The sequence below is a fragment of the Erythrolamprus reginae genome, unplaced genomic scaffold, assembly GCF_031021105.1.
Source record: "Erythrolamprus reginae isolate rEryReg1 unplaced genomic scaffold, rEryReg1.hap1 H_45, whole genome shotgun sequence".
NCBI classification, from domain to species: domain Eukaryota; kingdom Metazoa; phylum Chordata; class Lepidosauria; order Squamata; family Dipsadidae; genus Erythrolamprus; species Erythrolamprus reginae.
Window position 1 is genome coordinate 19,091 of NW_027248501.1, and position 16,377 is coordinate 35,467.

The 16,377-nt window shown below is 41.4% G+C and overlaps 1 protein-coding gene across 1 annotated transcript in view; it reads right to left on the reverse strand.

The window, feature by feature from the left end:
- Window positions 1–1,570: 1,570 nt before the first annotated feature.
- Window positions 1,571–16,377, reverse strand: part of LOC139155677 (vomeronasal type-2 receptor 26-like) — a 34,130-nt gene continuing 19,323 nt past the window's right edge. Inside the window, exons 3-8 of the mRNA XM_070730920.1 lie at window positions 8,358–8,649; window positions 6,250–6,429; window positions 4,489–4,707; window positions 4,083–4,138; window positions 3,833–3,936; window positions 1,571–2,475 (exon numbers count right to left, since the gene is read on the reverse strand). Coding sequence (XP_070587021.1) covers window positions 1,571–2,475; window positions 3,833–3,936; window positions 4,083–4,138; window positions 4,489–4,707; window positions 6,250–6,429; window positions 8,358–8,649 — 1,756 coding nt within the window. The remainder of the gene's footprint in view (window positions 2,476–3,832; window positions 3,937–4,082; window positions 4,139–4,488; window positions 4,708–6,249; window positions 6,430–8,357; window positions 8,650–16,377) is intronic.

Sequence of the window (16,377 nt, forward strand, 5' to 3'; positions counted from 1 at the left end):
AAACACAACACCTAGAAAAGGAAGTACTAGACTAATAGATTAAGCAAATTTTAAGAAACAGGATTCCGCTGAAAGTACAACCGGAAAAATGAAATACAAATATAACTGCAGGTTGGCAGAGGGGGGGGGAGGGAAAAGGGGTGTTCTACGTTTATTGTTAGTGTTAAATGTGGTTTGTTCGACCTTAATGAAAATAACAATTAGACGCATATGATAAGAACACCTTGTCCTGTTCATACTGTTTTGTATTGTTTTTGTGTATAGTTTTGTATATATTCAATAAATATTATTTTTTTTAAAAAAGAGAAAAACCGTGGTACAGTATAGCAAAAAAAAACAGGGAGTATTTTTTAATTATTATTTTTTGAAAAATCGCGATATAGCGTTTCGCGAAAATCGAGATCGCGAAAATCGAGGGATCACTGTATTGTGTTTTTCATATGTTGTAAACTACCCTGAGTCCTTGGAGAGGAGCGGCATAAAAGTCAAATAAATAAATAAATAAATATATAAATGAATGAATGAATAAATAAATAAATAATAAGCGCACACACATGCACACAAACAAACAAAAAAACAAAATAAAATAAATGAGTGTCACAGTGTTCAGGGTTCCCTCTTGTTTTGAGAGGCCCATCTTTATTCAGCTAAATAAACATGAATTGCTTATCAAGGATGTTAATGTATGTGCAAAGTAACATTTGAATAACAAGGATATGCACCAGGGGCAGATTGCTTCTACTGCCGCTACTGGTGCACTGTGTGTGCAGCTTTTGGTGCCATGCATGCGTATGCGCATGTCGCAGGGTGTTTCTGCTTCTGCTTCTACACTGTAAAGAAAACCTCGCACGAGAGATTTTGGTAAAAAAAAAATTTGCTTTAGCGCATGCGCAGGAGCAAAATAATGGCTGAAATCTAATGCATGTACACAACCTCTCATGAGATTTTGCTTCCTGTGCATGCGCAGAAGCAAAAAGCACACAGGGACGCGCATGCACACATGCAAGACACCCAAAGCTGCATGTGCAGCTCACCTTTTGCTACCGGTGCAGAGTCCTTTACCGTTCCGGTAGGAGCCGACTACCAATATGCACATGGAAACATTTATGAGAGTAGTTATGAATAATTATTCAGCCACACACAGATAGACTAAGTTGAGTTAAAGTTTACTTTAAGAAATAGCACAACCCAACAAACAGTCCAGGTCATACACGTACTAGTGAGAATAACAGTCTAAAGAAATATTCATATCTATTCATAAAGTAAAAATGACTCATTTAAATTCTAGAATTAAAAAAACCCTAGTAGTCAATTGAATGAAAATGTTAGTAGGGCACTTATCAAAACCTTGTAGATCTACAGAAAGAAACATGTTTAAAAACATTGGTAGTGAATCCAACCCTTTTTAAAAACTGATTTGATAAAAATAATGAAGAAATTGTACTGCTGAAAATTCTTAGCCATACATTTAATCTCAATGTTGATTTCCATGTATATCACAGAGGCTTCTCTGGGGACAATTGACCAAATGTACCCAAGTCAAAATAAAAGCTCCCAAATCCCATATAAATTAAAGTTTTTTATGCTTCATTATATTTTCCCTACAATTCAGATTGGGTCTAAGTAAGATAATGTAGCATTTGGGGAAAAAGATACAAGTCAAGAGAGCAGCTCCAGAGGCCAAAATGGAGAAGATCTCCACAGCCACCATGGATTTTCCTTTGGTACTCAGATAGGTGGGGAGGAAAGTAATCCAAACACTACAAAAGACCAGCATGCTAAAAGTAATGAACTTGGCTTCGTTAAAGCTATCTGGCAATTTCCTCGCCAAAAAGGCCACTGTGAAACTGATAAGAGCTAGGAAACCCAGGTAGGTAAGGACAACATAAAACATCAAACCTGAGCCTTCATTACATTCCAAGATGGCCTCTCCAACCAAAGAGTGGAAATCCAAATTGGGAAATGAGGGAGAGGTTGTCAGCCAGATGGTGCAAAGGACTGCTTGGATCAGGGGACAGCCTAACACAATGGAATTGGTCAGTGGTTTTCCTAAGAGTTTCCTTGTCTTGTTCCCAGGTTTGGTGGCCATAAATGCAAGAACCACCATGACAGTTTTTGCCAAAACAGAGGAAACCACAAAGGAAAAGAGAACGGCAAAGGCAGATTGTCGGAAGAGACAGGTGAACCTTCTTGGTTTTCCAATGAAGAGGAAGGAACAGAGAAAGCAGAGCAGGAGGGAGACCAGGAGGATGTAGGTGAGATCTCGGTTGTTGGCCTTGACAATTGGTGTTTCATGATGTTTAAAGAAAATCACCAGGACTGCCAATGTGATCATAGAGAGGAAAAGGGCAAGACATAATAAAGTGTATCCCAGGGTCTCTTGATAGGCAAGGAAGTGGATCCTCTTGACAATGCAGTGGTCCTTGTACTCATTGGGGTATCGATCTCCTGGGCAGAGGTCACAATGGGCTGCATCTGGAATCAAGAATCTTTGTTTAAAGATTTTAGAGGCACATGCTATAAGTATTATCCTTCCTTTCAGGGTGACATGACCACCTCCTTTCTGCTGTGACCAACCCACAGTGATGGAATGAACTTTGTCCTTTATATAGGTGCACAAAAAGGGCAAATAATCCTTCATGATGACACCGAGGAGAGGTTAGAGACAAGAATCTGTTCAGCTTCAGCTGTTTGATCAGTTTGCTCTGGTATAAAGGGTCTCTCCAATCAACAGGCACATCAATGCCTACTGTACATTTCAGAGAGAGAGAAATTATGAAATATGGTTTATTTCGCAATTTATACTGAATCCTCCAGAATTCTGATAGTTTTGTAAGCCAGGAATCTTGCTATTTTGTTTATAAGTATACAATAACAGATTTGAAAGGGACCTCAGAAGTCTTCTACTCCATCCCCCTGTTTAGGCAGGAACCTTACAACACTACAGACAAATGGTTATCCAACATCTTAAAAACTTCCAACGTTGGAGCATTTACAACTTCTGGAGGCAAGTTGTTCCATTGAACAACTAACTATCAGAAATTTCTTCTTAGTTCTCTCTTTGATTAGTTTCCACCCATTGTTTCTTGTTCTACCCTCAGGTGCTTTGGAGAATAGTTTAACTCCCTCTTCTTTGTGGCAGCCCCTCAGATATTGGCACACTGCTATCATGTCTCCCCTAAACCTTCTCTTCACTGGACTAGACATACCCAGTTCCTGCAACTGTTCTTCATATGTTTTGGCATCCAGTCCCCTAATCGTCATTGTTGCTCTTCTCTGCACTCTTTCTAGAGTCTCCATATTATTTGTTTGTTTGTCAAACATGTATCAGATAAGAGATATAAGTATAAATATGATTATGAATACAGGATAAGGATACAAATAAATGGGGACAGTAGGATGGTAGGCACATTGGTGAACTTATGCACACCCCTAACAGACCTCTTAGTAATGGGGTGAGGTCAAAAGTAGACTCAGGTTAAGGCTTTGGGGGTTTGGAGCGGAAACCACAGAGACAGTTAGTGCATTCTGAGCATTGACCACTCTAATGCTGAAGTTATTTTCTGCAATCGAGTTTGAGTGATTTATTTAGGGAAAGAAAGGCTACCCAAAAGCTCTTTATAGAAATTACCCTGCATTACATTGGTTAGGAGCAGGAAATTTGGCCTGTGGGGCAAGGTGAGTTTATCTCAATAAACTAAGATGCTCTGCTGAGAACTATGAATACTCTGAAGCATGTCAATCCTATCAAAAATTAATTAATATGAAAACATTTATATCTGCTGAATGATGTCTTTGATCATGGAAGACCTAATTTTGAAGTGTCATCTACCTGTCCGATCAGAAATAGTCCCTTCTGGACAAGGGTCACATTGGTAGCAGCAAACCTGCTTGCCCTCTGGAACTCTTCTCCTCTCTCCTGCCTGGCACCTCTTCCTGCCACACCGGGAAAAGGGCACCTTCTGAAAGAGTAAAAAATAATCCTTGAGATGGCCTAAGCAAGGAATACACTTTTATTGATTTCCATATTTATTTTTCCATGTTCAGAAGGACTTCAGAAAAAATGGTTCATCGTGGTTTACCAGGAACATCTCTTGAGAGATTCAGGCCAGTAGCATTCCTGATCCATCACTGGAGACTGGGAATTGGAATGTGGAGCTCAGTCTTGAGAGAAAGAGGAAAAACATTGAGCTTTGTTTAAAAAAAAAACATTCATGAGGATACAACTGAACAGGAATTGTCGATGGAGATTGTTCTTGTCTCCTCCAATTGCATCCTGGGTTTCAAGAAGAAGGTTTTTTCAGTCCTGAACCTTTGAAGATCTGCCACATGTCTGACCTCAGTTGTGTTACATGCAAAGAAGGTTTTCCATCAAATGTCCACATGTTTTGAAATTCAATAGTTCTGTTTCCAATTAGAAGGATATTCTCCATCCCCAGGAAAGAATAAACCTGTTCTCTGAATTTAAAGCATTTCCTTCCTTCTCACCTTTGTGGCCCAGATGATTGCATCAGAGCGAATGGTGAAATCTTGGCCTAAGGGAGCCCCAGGATCTATATGCCCAACTTTCATAGGGACAAAAGATTGATTGGGGAGGAAAACCCAGTTGAGAATATCGTATTGAGAAGATCCAAGTCCATTTTCTGAGAAGTAAATTTCATCTCCAGCACTGTTGTTAAAGTGGACATTCCTCAAATAGGCAAGGATCTGAAAGAAAAGAAATATGTCAGAAATTAATCAACCAGAAAATCACAAAGGTGACATCATGGCTTCTAACATTCTGTGTCAGGTCCCATTGATCTCTATCAGGAACTTACCATTCTGGTGGGAGGGAGAAGGTTGGGAGCTACGTTTATATGGGGTTTTCTTTTGTTCCTTTGTATGCTTTGATGTACCTTTTGGGAAAGTTGAGAAGGGGGGAAATGTCCCTTGAGACATCTGTTTTGTCTCACCACCAGAGGTGGGAGATCATGGCATGTGGGAATTGCCAGCCCAAAGTTCTTATAACAACTTTGTACATTGGGATTGGCTAAAAAGATGAACTAGACCAGTGATGGCAAACCTCTGTGTTCTGCCGGACTCTCTGGTAGGAGCCTACCGAAAATTCAAAGGCACAAATTTCAGACACACACACGTTTGAAAATTCAAAACAATGTTCTTTATCACAAATTCAAAACAAACTAAGCACTCTTTTTGTATTGCAAAGAGCACTTATCCCAAAACAGCCTGGTAGTTTGTACAAGTCCCTTATCAGTTCGGAAGTACTTAGCTTGCAGCTGTGAAGAAAGTCACATCCCTTCTTCTTCCACGAAGTGAAACACACTTTGCTCTGCTTAGGTTTCAAAGCAGTGATAAGTCAACAAAGGTCGGAGTCAGCAAGGTATTCATGAAACACAACGATCAGCTAATCCTCCACAACGGCCAAACCCACGAGCAAATTTTGGACTCAATTATTTTGTATTTTAATACTGTTTTTAATTCATTTATCCATTTATCCATTTATCCATTTATCCATTTATCCATTTATCCATTTATCCATTTATCCATTTATCCATTTATCCATTTATCCATTTATCCATTTATCCATTTATCCATTTATTCATTTATTCATTTATTCATTCATTCATTCATTCATTCATTTATTTATTTATTACTAGAGTTGGAAGGAACCTTGCAGGTCATGTCAAACCCCCTGCTCAAGCACGAAACCCTACACCACCCCAACCAGATGGCAGTCCAATTTTCTTTTGAATGTGTGACGTGATGGAGCGTTCACAACCTCTGCTGGCAGGCTGTTTCACTGGTTGATCTTTCTCAGCATAAGAAAGTTCTTCCTTATTTCCAGGTTGAATCTCTCCTTGGTCAGTTTCCATCCGTTCCTCCTGGTCTGGCCCTTTAGTGCCCTGGAAAATAATGTGACCCCCTCCTCACTGTGGCAACCCCTCAAATCATCTGAAGCTGTTCTGAGATGGACTGATACAGTAGCATACAGATATTGAATCAGTAAATTCATGAAATACATATAGCAAACTTTCTTTGCAGGGTTCTGTGAACTAAATAAAAAGTTACATAGACTACCTGCCATGGATGGACATTTGAGATCCTCTTTCCAAATCTCATCATGGATGGTTGGGCTCTGGATCCAATCATTGCATGTAATGCATGTGCCAGGGCAAAAATGGCATTGTAAATATTGTAACTTTCACCTGTCATGCTTATTTCAAAAATGTGAGTGGGCACATTCTCTACATTCTCCTTTCCTGTACATTTCTTCTTCTTCTTTGGAATGATCCTTCCTGGTTTCTGGATCCTGCAGTCAAAGATCTTTTCCCACCACTTCGGGAGAAAGACGTCCCCTTTTGGGTTCAAAGGGTCTAAAGACATGAGAAACTGGCTGAATTCAGAGATATCCCCTGGGTGCTCCCTTAACTGCAAAGCCCCATGGAAGGGCTTTATAACTGGCAATGCATCTTTAAATGCCCCCACATTATGTTTCCATTGGGAAGTTAGGATCCAAACTTTCTGGGGTGGTGACTTTGTGGGCTTTATGTAAACAAGCAGAGCTGACTGTACATTGGCATTAGTACAAGGGTCTCCAAAGAGAATAATCACTTCAGCTTGACAACAGTTTTTTAAGAAAAGACCAAATGCCTTCCATGTATCAATAAAATCATCCAGTTTCAATATTTCAGTGAACGCTACACAGATCTCCTTCTCCTTCAGCATTGACATCAGAGATGAGATGAAATGTTCTCCACTGTCAGCTTTGTTGGCCACCAGCTCAATCCAGTTCCAGTGGAAATACAGGAGCAGTTGAACTAAACCCACATACTGAGGAAATTCCTTGGGATTAATCCGGAAGAAGGAAGGATAAACTCTTCTGTCTCCTTGAGTGAAGTCAAAGCCAACACCAAGCTGGAGAAAGTGAGATTTGTTTTTCAAAGCAAAGTAATATTTTATTGTGACTTTAGGGGTCACCATTGTATGGCGATGGCCCCACTAGTCAGTCTGATTCACTCTAAATGGCAAGTTTAAGATTCTTCTTTCTCAGGAAGAGCGAAAAGTTATATATTTTGATTAGTTCTGACAGGCCAGAAGGAAAGGAAACACACCAGCCACCTGATACAGGGAATAAATTTCACTGAAAGGGTGGATACAATTTATGAAGTATTAGTTAGTTAAGAAGCAATTTCTCCATACAAAATTCCTCTTGGCATGGTCAGCATTTAGGAAATATCTCATTATCTATCTCCATCATAGAATAACAGAGTTGGAAGGAACCTTGGAGGTCTTCCAGTCCAACACCCTGCTCAGGCAAATGGTTTTGGACAAATGGTTAGAATAGAATAGAATAGAATTTTTATTGGCCAAGTGTGATTGGACACACAAGGAATTTGTCTTTGATGTATATGCTCTCAGTGTACATAAAATATACATTTGTCAAGAACCATGTGGTACAACACTTAATGATTGTCATAGGGGTCAAATAAGCAATGAAGAAGCAATATTAATAAAAATCTTAGGATATAAGCAACAAGTTACAGTCATACAGTCAACATGGGAGGAAATGGGTAGAAGGAATGATGAGAAAAACTAGTAGAATATAAATGCAGATTTAGTAGAAAGTCTGACAGTGTTGAGGGACTTATTTGTTTAGTTATCCAACATCTACTTAAAAACTTCGAGTGTTGAAGCTTTCACAACTTCTGGAGGCAAGTTGTCCCACTGATTAATTGTTCTAGATGTCAGGAAATTTATCCTTAGTTCTAAGTTCCTTCTCTCCTTCATTAGTTTCCACCTATTGCTTCTTGTTCTACCCTCAGGTGCATTGACTCCCTCTTCTTTGTGGCAACTCCTGAGATATTGAAACACTACTATCATGTATCCCATGGTCCTTCTTTTCATTAAACTGGACATATCTAGTTCCTGCGACCATTCTTCATATGTTTTATCCTCCACTCCCCTAATCATCTTTGTTGCTCTTCTCTGCCCTCCCCCAAGTCTCCACATCTCTTTTTCATCATGGGGACCAAAACTGGATGCAGTATTCTAAGTGTGGCCTTAATAAGGCCTTACAAAGTGGTATTAACACTTCATGTGATCTTGATTCTATCCCTCTGTTTATGCAACCTAGAACTGTGTTGGCTTTCTTGCAGCTGCTGCACACAGCTGGCTCATATTGAAATGATTGTCATGTTATATAAAAATTATCTTGACAAATCAACATAAAAATAAATTCAACTGTCATGTGGATTCTCTAAGTTACATATTTGTGAGGTACGCCAGTAAACATATTTGGTTTCTCTGTGTGTTTCTCTTGTTTGTCTGTGTCAGTATCCATCACTGGATCCCCTTACCTGTGGGACCTTGAAGACGCTGAATATGGAGGCCATCTGCCTTGAAGATTTGGTGATGAAGCCTCCAATGACAGAGAGCAGAGTGTCCTGCCTGTCACATTTATAACCTGGAATCATTTGGCCTCTTGTGGTGAGCAGGGAGAGGCTGATTAGTGAAGTACTTCTCTCAAACTGGCGATTGTCAGATATTTGGAAGCTGAGTGTGATATTGGGGAGGAGAACCATATCTCTGTTGACCTCTCTGATTGCAAATACCACTGCCAGGAACTGCTGGTAGCTCTTCGGTATGAGTCTATCATGAGAAAAATCATTGGGGAAATTTTCAGAAAAGATCTTGCTGTTGAATTTGCCTTGCCTTTTGCATGTGTGTGTGAGTGAGTGTGTGTGTGTGTGTGTTGGTTGGAGTCAGAAGTCCCATGTTTCATTGGGAACAAAGGTTTTAACTACACTAGATGCCAGTACAGGTATTTTTGAAAGGAGTCCCTGAATTTAAAATAAAGCAAACACTTATCTACATCATATCTGACCAACCGCACCCAACAAGTTGTCCTCAGTGGTTCCAAATTCACATGGAAGTACATAGGCAGTGGGGTACCACAGGGTTCAGTCCTGACCCTGTGCTCTTCAACATTTTCATCAACGACTTGGACGAGGGAATAGAAGGGCAACTGATCAAATTTGCAGACGACACCAAGCTGGCGGGGGTAGCCAATACCGTAGAAGACAGGCTCAAATTACAGAAAGACCTAGACAGACTAACACAGTGGGCCCACACCAACAAAATGATGTTTAACATCGACAAGAGCAAAGTCCTTCACCTAGGCAGAAAAAACCCTGGACACACATACAACCTGGGAGAAACCCCTCTTAGCAGTAGCGACTGCACAAGAGACCTCGGAGTCTTGGTGGACAATCAACTAAACATGAGCCAACAATGTGCAGCAGCAGCTAAAACAGCCAACAGAATCCTAAGATGCATCAACAGGGGAATACACTCCAAGACCAGGGAAGTCTTAATACCACTCTACTACGCCCTGGTCCAACCACACCTGGAGTACTGTATTCAGTTCTGGTCACCACACTTCAAAAGAGACATTGAAACTCTGGAGAAGGTACAAAAAAGAGCAACCAAGATGATTAAGGGATTGGAAACCAAGACTTACGAAGAGAGACTGAGGGAACTGGGCATGGATAGCCTAGAGAAAAGGAGGGGCAGAGCGGACATGATAGCAGTCTACAAGTATACGAGGGGCTGTCACAGAGAGGAGGGGATCACTTTATTCTTCAGGGCACCAGAGGGCCGGACGAGGAACAACGGCTGGAAGTTGACCAAGGAGAGATTCAACATGGAGATAAGGAAGAACTTCCTGACGGTCAGAGCGATCAACCAATGGAACAACCTACCAGCGGACGTTGTGAACTCCAACACTCTGGACATTTTTAAGAGAATGAACTGCCACTTGACTGGTGTACTATAGGGTTCCTGCTTGGACAGGGGATTGAACTCGATGGCCTTCATGGTCCCTTTCAACTCTAACAATAAATAAATAAATATCTCTCCAGGTGAGACTTACATACTTGGCACAAAAAGCAATAATGGGTCTTGCTGGAAGTCTGGAACAACGGAATGAATAATGACTCCCAGGTGCACATTCCCACCAATAATGAGATCACCAGGCCTATAGTAGCTTTCCTGTGACTGGAAATAGTTCCTCAATACACATACAGTTTGCATCTTCTTAGCAGCAGTTGGAGGCAGGAGCCAGAAGAGTAGCAGCAGCAGAGGCAGCCCAGTCATTCTTCTTTCCTTCCCTCCTAGATCATAAGTCAAGGTGTTTGGAGAAGCCAAATTACAGGCAGCACTTGAAATCTCACCAAGGTTTTAGCACAGTACACACCTATCTAGATGGCCTCAGGGAAACTTTATATCCACCACATTTCCTCTTATCTGTGTTCAAGCTGTGGCTAAACAGAAAACAATGACAAGTTGTGTCTCAGCAAACCTAGGGATTTCTATTTGCAAGACAAGAGAAAGTGACAGACATGCCTGTCCCCATTGGGAAAACTAGGAGCATATTTTTATCCAGGTTTTATCCTGAAAGATTTGTGAGGGTAGAAATCTTCAGGGGATACATTCACAATTACTGTTCTGACATATTGTCCTGGCACTAGAAGGGGAAAAACATGTTTATATCTCTTGTTGCTAATTCACAGATCATATGGACTTGAGAGTCAAGATGGAGCTGGGTGTTTGAGCTGCATAAAACTAAGCACTTGTGTCATACTTTTTTCAGATATGATGAAGACTTAGAATAACTTTAATGTTACTGTGAATGTACACTAATTGGCATACATTAAAATAAAATTTCGTTGCATACAGTTCTCAAAGGGATAACACCTCCAATATACACTACATAAACATGACAAAAGAAATACATAAATAGATGAAAATGTAAATACATAAATATGTAAATACCTACATAAATACATAAATATTACTCCAACACTCCGCAGTCTGCATTGGTTGCCGATCAGTTTCCAGTCACAATTCAAAGTGTTGGTTATGACCTATAAAGCCCTTCATGGCACCGGACCAGAATATCTTCGGGACCGCCTCCTGCCGCACGAATCCCAGCGACCGGTTAGGTCCCACAGAGTCGGCCTTCTTCGGGTCCCGTCGACTAAACAATGTCGTCTGGCAGGACCCAGGGGAAGAGCCTTCTCTGTGGGGGCCCCGACCCTCTGGAATCAGCTCCCCCCTGAGATTAGAATTGCCCCCACCCTCCCTGCCTTTCGTAAACTCCTTAAGACCCACCTTTGCCGTCAGGCATGGGGGAACTAAAACATCTCCCCCTTGCCCATGTTGTTTTGCCGTTTGATTGATCGACTGTGTGCCTGTTTTTTATATATATATTGGGATTGTTTTATGAAATTACTAATTTTAAATTGTAATTAGATTGGTGGGCATTGGATTGTTATTATGTACTGTTTTTTATTATTGTTGTGAGCCGCCCCGAGTTTGCGGAGAGGGGCGGCATATAAATCCAATAAATCTAATGTAATCTAATCTAAATACAAAATTATGCATATACCCACATATATTATGTGACACAGAGAAACAACCCAATCTAGTTTGGCTGTATGCATGTACATGGCAGAAAAACAAATCTTGGCAAGTATACCAGACAAATTGCATAGGAAACAAAGCTGTTACAGAATCTGATAGTCCTGCTAAAACCAGAAGTCAAAACCTATTTTTTTTTCTGGTTTTCTTCCCCCAAATCTAGGTGTTAACCTGATCCTACGCAGCTTCTGCTCTGGCAATCTCACAATACTCACCACAGCCTACAAAACATTTGCCAGACCCATCCTTGAATACAGTTCATCTATCTGGAACCCATACCACATCTCGGACATCAACACCCTTGAAAATGTCCAAAGATACTTCACCAGAAGAGCCCTTCACTCCTCCACTTGAAACAGAATACCCTACAATCTAAGTATTGCCCACAAGATCATATGCTGCAACGTCCTACCTGTTAATGACTACTTCAGCTTGAAGTAGTCATTGACAGTTGAAGTTGACTACCGCAACAACACAAGAGCACGCAACAGATTCAAACTTAATATTAACCGCTCCAAACTTGACTGTAAAAAATATGACCTGACTCAGTAGTGTCAACCTCTAACCCCCAACATTTTTCCCTTAGACTATCCACGATTGACCTCTCCAGGTTCCTTAGAGGTCAGTAAGGGGTGTGCATAAGTGCACCAGTGTGCCTTCCGTCCCCTGTCCAATTGTCTCTCCTTATCTCATTTATCTTTTCTTCCTTTCATATATGTTCACCTATACTTTTATATCTTTTCTTCTATTCTTTTCTTTATTTATATTACTACATATCTATTCTCTTCAATGTGTATTATGTATTGGACAAAATAAATAAATAAACTTATAGTCCCATGCATTTTGTAGACTGAAAAATATGGTATTTTGAAAACTCCTGCCACAGGGAACCAACAGAAACAGACCATAAAGTGGGTATCCAGGGTCTCTTGAGGACTAAGCACATAGTGCTTACAAGTAGCATTCTGAATAACAGGTAAGTCTTGTCTTCCTGGATGAGCAAAAAGTATTTGATAATGTGAACTGGCAATATATGAAATTATTAATTAGGAAAATGGAGTTTGGTGATAAATTTTCAAGAATTTTCAAGAATTTTATTTATTTATTTATTCATTTGTCCAATACACAAATACATAGGAAGAAAAATAGACATGTAGTAATATATATAAGGGTAAAAGTGAACTTAGAGGAGAAGATATATGAAAGAAAGAAAATATATATGATAAGTGAGAGAAAGGAAAGACAATTGGACAGGGGACGAAAGGCACACCAGTGCACTTATGTACGCCCCTTACTGGCCTCTTAGGAACCTGGAGAGGTCAATCGTGGAGAGTCTAAGGGAGAAATGTTGGGGGTTAGGGGTTGACATAATTGAGTTTGGTAATGAGTTCCACGCTTCGATAACTCGATTGTTGAAATCGTATTTTTTACAGTCACGTTTGGAGTGGTTCGTATTAAGTGAGATGGACAACTAAAGCTGGCAAAGACCCATCTGGGGTTTTTTTTTAGGCCCATTCGCACAAGGCCTTTTGAACATGTTTCTTTGAAAATAAATTGAATGAATGAATAAATATAGGAATGTGCAGATGTGGGCACATGTAAAACTACATTACCCAGAGTGCCATTTCACTACATTTCCCCTAATGCAATATCTTTAAGAAACATGTCTCAATTCAATCTGACTATCTCTGCCTGTGGTGACTTTTTGGGGTCCAAGGATGGCCACAGATTGGGAAGAAGGGAGGCCTTTCCCCACTCCTGCCATCGTCTCTCCCCCTCCCTCTGGGAAGTGTTTTGAAGGGCTTTGGGCTTTTTGTGGCCTCTGTGAGGAAAAGGCCTTTCCGTCTAGAGGCGCCTTGGAGGCATCAATACAGGTGGCCCTCAACTGACGACAGTTCCCTTGGAGACTGTTTGTAGAAAGAAGGGACTCAGGACCATTGTCCACCTTATGACCCTTGCAGCATCCCCAGGGTCAAGTGATTGACATTCCGAGGCTTTGCAGCTAACTCACACTTGTGACGGTCACAGTGTCTGGGACTCACATTGTTGTGTTTGGGCCTGGGCTGGCTGCTGCTCCCACGTATGTGAGAGATGCGTCACAGAGCAATTGTGAAAGCATGGCTGACAGCCAGGAAAACTTGGCCAGCAGCCCAGAGGATTTGGCAGATAGCTCAGAAGAGTTGGCAGACAGCCCAGAGGAGCTGGCAGACAGCCCAGGGGACTTGGTAGGCAGCCCGTGGGATAGCCTCTCTTCTCTGGATTCGAATGCTGAACAGGTAATCAATATGCGTAGCTGTAGAGCAATGCAACATAGGGATCAATTATGGGATTATCCAAGGTGATTATGGTGTTACCTGTGTTTGGGTGTGGTCCACAGAATGAGGGCTGGGTATGGTCCCCATAATGAGGGCTACAGTTACAAAAGGGAACAGAGGCAGAAGCAAACCGTGGACGTTTATCTGTGTGGTTTGGATGGCTTTGCTTTTCCCTGCTTTGAGATCTTTGCTCTGTGTTTTTGGATTCAACCCAGCATTTTCAGGCAAGTGGGCATTGGAAAACCTGTGAATCATGGCTTCTATCCTGCCTCGTGACTTCGGAGAACTCCTGGAACTTGCCTGCTATGTGAACTTTGTATTTGGTTGCTTTTTCACTTCACATGCACTTTGTATCTATCTGAACTTTCGCTTAGCACTGTGGTTTACTCCTGAAGAATAAGGACATTTTGTTTAGTTTTTCCTTTTGTGTTTAATACAATTGTGCTGTTTATCACTGCCCGTGTGTGTCTGACCTTCTTTCCTGGACTCTTAATTACTGCCTGAGCCCCGTCAAGCAGAACACAAATTATCCTCTTTTGGGATCTCCTGACAAGCAGAGTCAATGGGGAAGACAGGTTCACTTCACATCCCGTGTGAGTCACTCCACAACCGCAGTGATTCACTCAACAACTGTGGCAGGATAGGTCGTAAAATGGGGCAAAAGTTGCTTAACAACGGTCTCGCTTAGATAATTTGGGCTCCACTGTAGTTGCAAGCCAAGCACCACCTTCATGGTGGACATAGAAAGTCTGCAGAGATGTTTCTGAGATGCCAATTCAAAAAAATCAAACCAAAATAAATCACTTTTTCCGCAATCTTAAATACAACAAGCAAGCTTTTCAATTCAACTGAAAATCTATTTGAAATCTTTTAGGTGGAAAAATAACAATCAGAAAGTAGACGAATATGGCTGTGTAAACATTTCCTGATATGTCAGTTTCCCTGAGCATTTCTAATCTACCTGATCAATGGTTGCACCTTTTTTCCTGTAAGGAGAAGCTTCTGATCGTCCGAGCAGAAATAGCAAAATTGGATTTTTATATGCACAACTACACACAAAGACATGAAATAATATTTAATATTATTAAATGTAAGTGTTTCAGGTAAAAAAGCCCAAGGAGTCTAATTACTGAGAATTTTAGATAGCAACCATGCCTTTTCTTCCAGAATTTCATATTAAATTCTCAATAGTCCCCCCCAAAAAAACAAATATTCTATAATGGACATGGTTTGACATAACATGAGTTTTGATTGATTAGCTTTTGGGCCATATCAAAGTGCAACGTTCCAGAAATTACAGTGATACCTCTTCTTACGAACGCCTCTTCATACGAACTTTTTGAGATACGAACCCCGTGTTTAAGATTTGTTTGCTTCTCCTTAAGAACCATTTTCACCTTACGAACCCGAGCTTCTGTGCATGGGCTCTCTTACTTCATGTGTGTTCTCTTAGTGTGCATGAGCTCTCTTACTGCCGCAAGGATTTCCCCTGCCTTGTGACTGCCACCGGCGAGATTTCCCATTTGCTTGCTGCCCCCGCCGGGATTCCCCTCCTCCTTTTGCTTGTCCCGAGGCGGGGAATCCCAGCTGTGGCAAGGACCTGTGCTTTGGCCTGAGACAAGGCTCCCTGGCTCTCACTGGTGCTGGCGGTTGCCGCCGAAATGGAGGCCAAAAATGTGAGCGAGAGGGAGAAACGAGCCTTCTTCGGATGCCCAAAAGAAGAGGAGTTGGTCCCGAATTCTCGTGTGTGTGGCAGCGGGACAGTTCTGCCCAACCAGGCTGCTGCTTTTCCTGTCGTAGCTCCCAATGACTGCTGGAGAAGGCTCATTTCTCTCTCGCAAGATTGGGGGGGAGGAGAGAAGGAGAGGGGGGAAGAAAGAGGAAAGGAGGGGGAGCAGTGGAGGGATTCAGCCTATTTATTTATTTGTTTTTCTTTATTTGTTTTGTCAAGTACGTATTGGTGGTATAAAAAGATATGACAATATTTATATACATGATACCAGTAAGAGAGAAACATTAGGACAGGGGACGGAAGGCACTCTGGTGCACTTATGCACACCCCTTACTGACATCTGAGGAATTGGGAGAGGTCAACAGTGGATAGTCTAAAGTTTCGGGGGTTAGGTGATGATACTACAGAAGGAAGGAAGGAAGGAAGGAAGGAAGGAAGGAAGGAAGGAAGGAAGGAAGGAAGGAAGGAAGGAAGGAGGCCATCAGGAGAAGAGGGAAATCAGAGGGTCCTTTAGGCTGAGTTCAGAGCTGGGAGGAGACAAAGATCAGACACCAGGACACGGCATGAAAAAAGCAGTTAGTGGGAGTCCTTGACTTACAACCACAAATGAACGCAGCATTTCTTTTGTGAAGGGAGATATTTGTAGCGTGAATTCTGCCCCACTTTATAACCTTTCTCACCATGTTCCATTTCTATCAGGGTCATGGAGTGAATCTGGTTCCCCTGTTGACTCTGCTTGTGGGAAGGCTGAAAAAGGGGATCCCAGGACCTTTGGTTCGGTAGCCTAAGCATAGCCCATAAAATCATCTGCTCCAAACTCGACTGCAGGAAATACGACTATAGTAACCA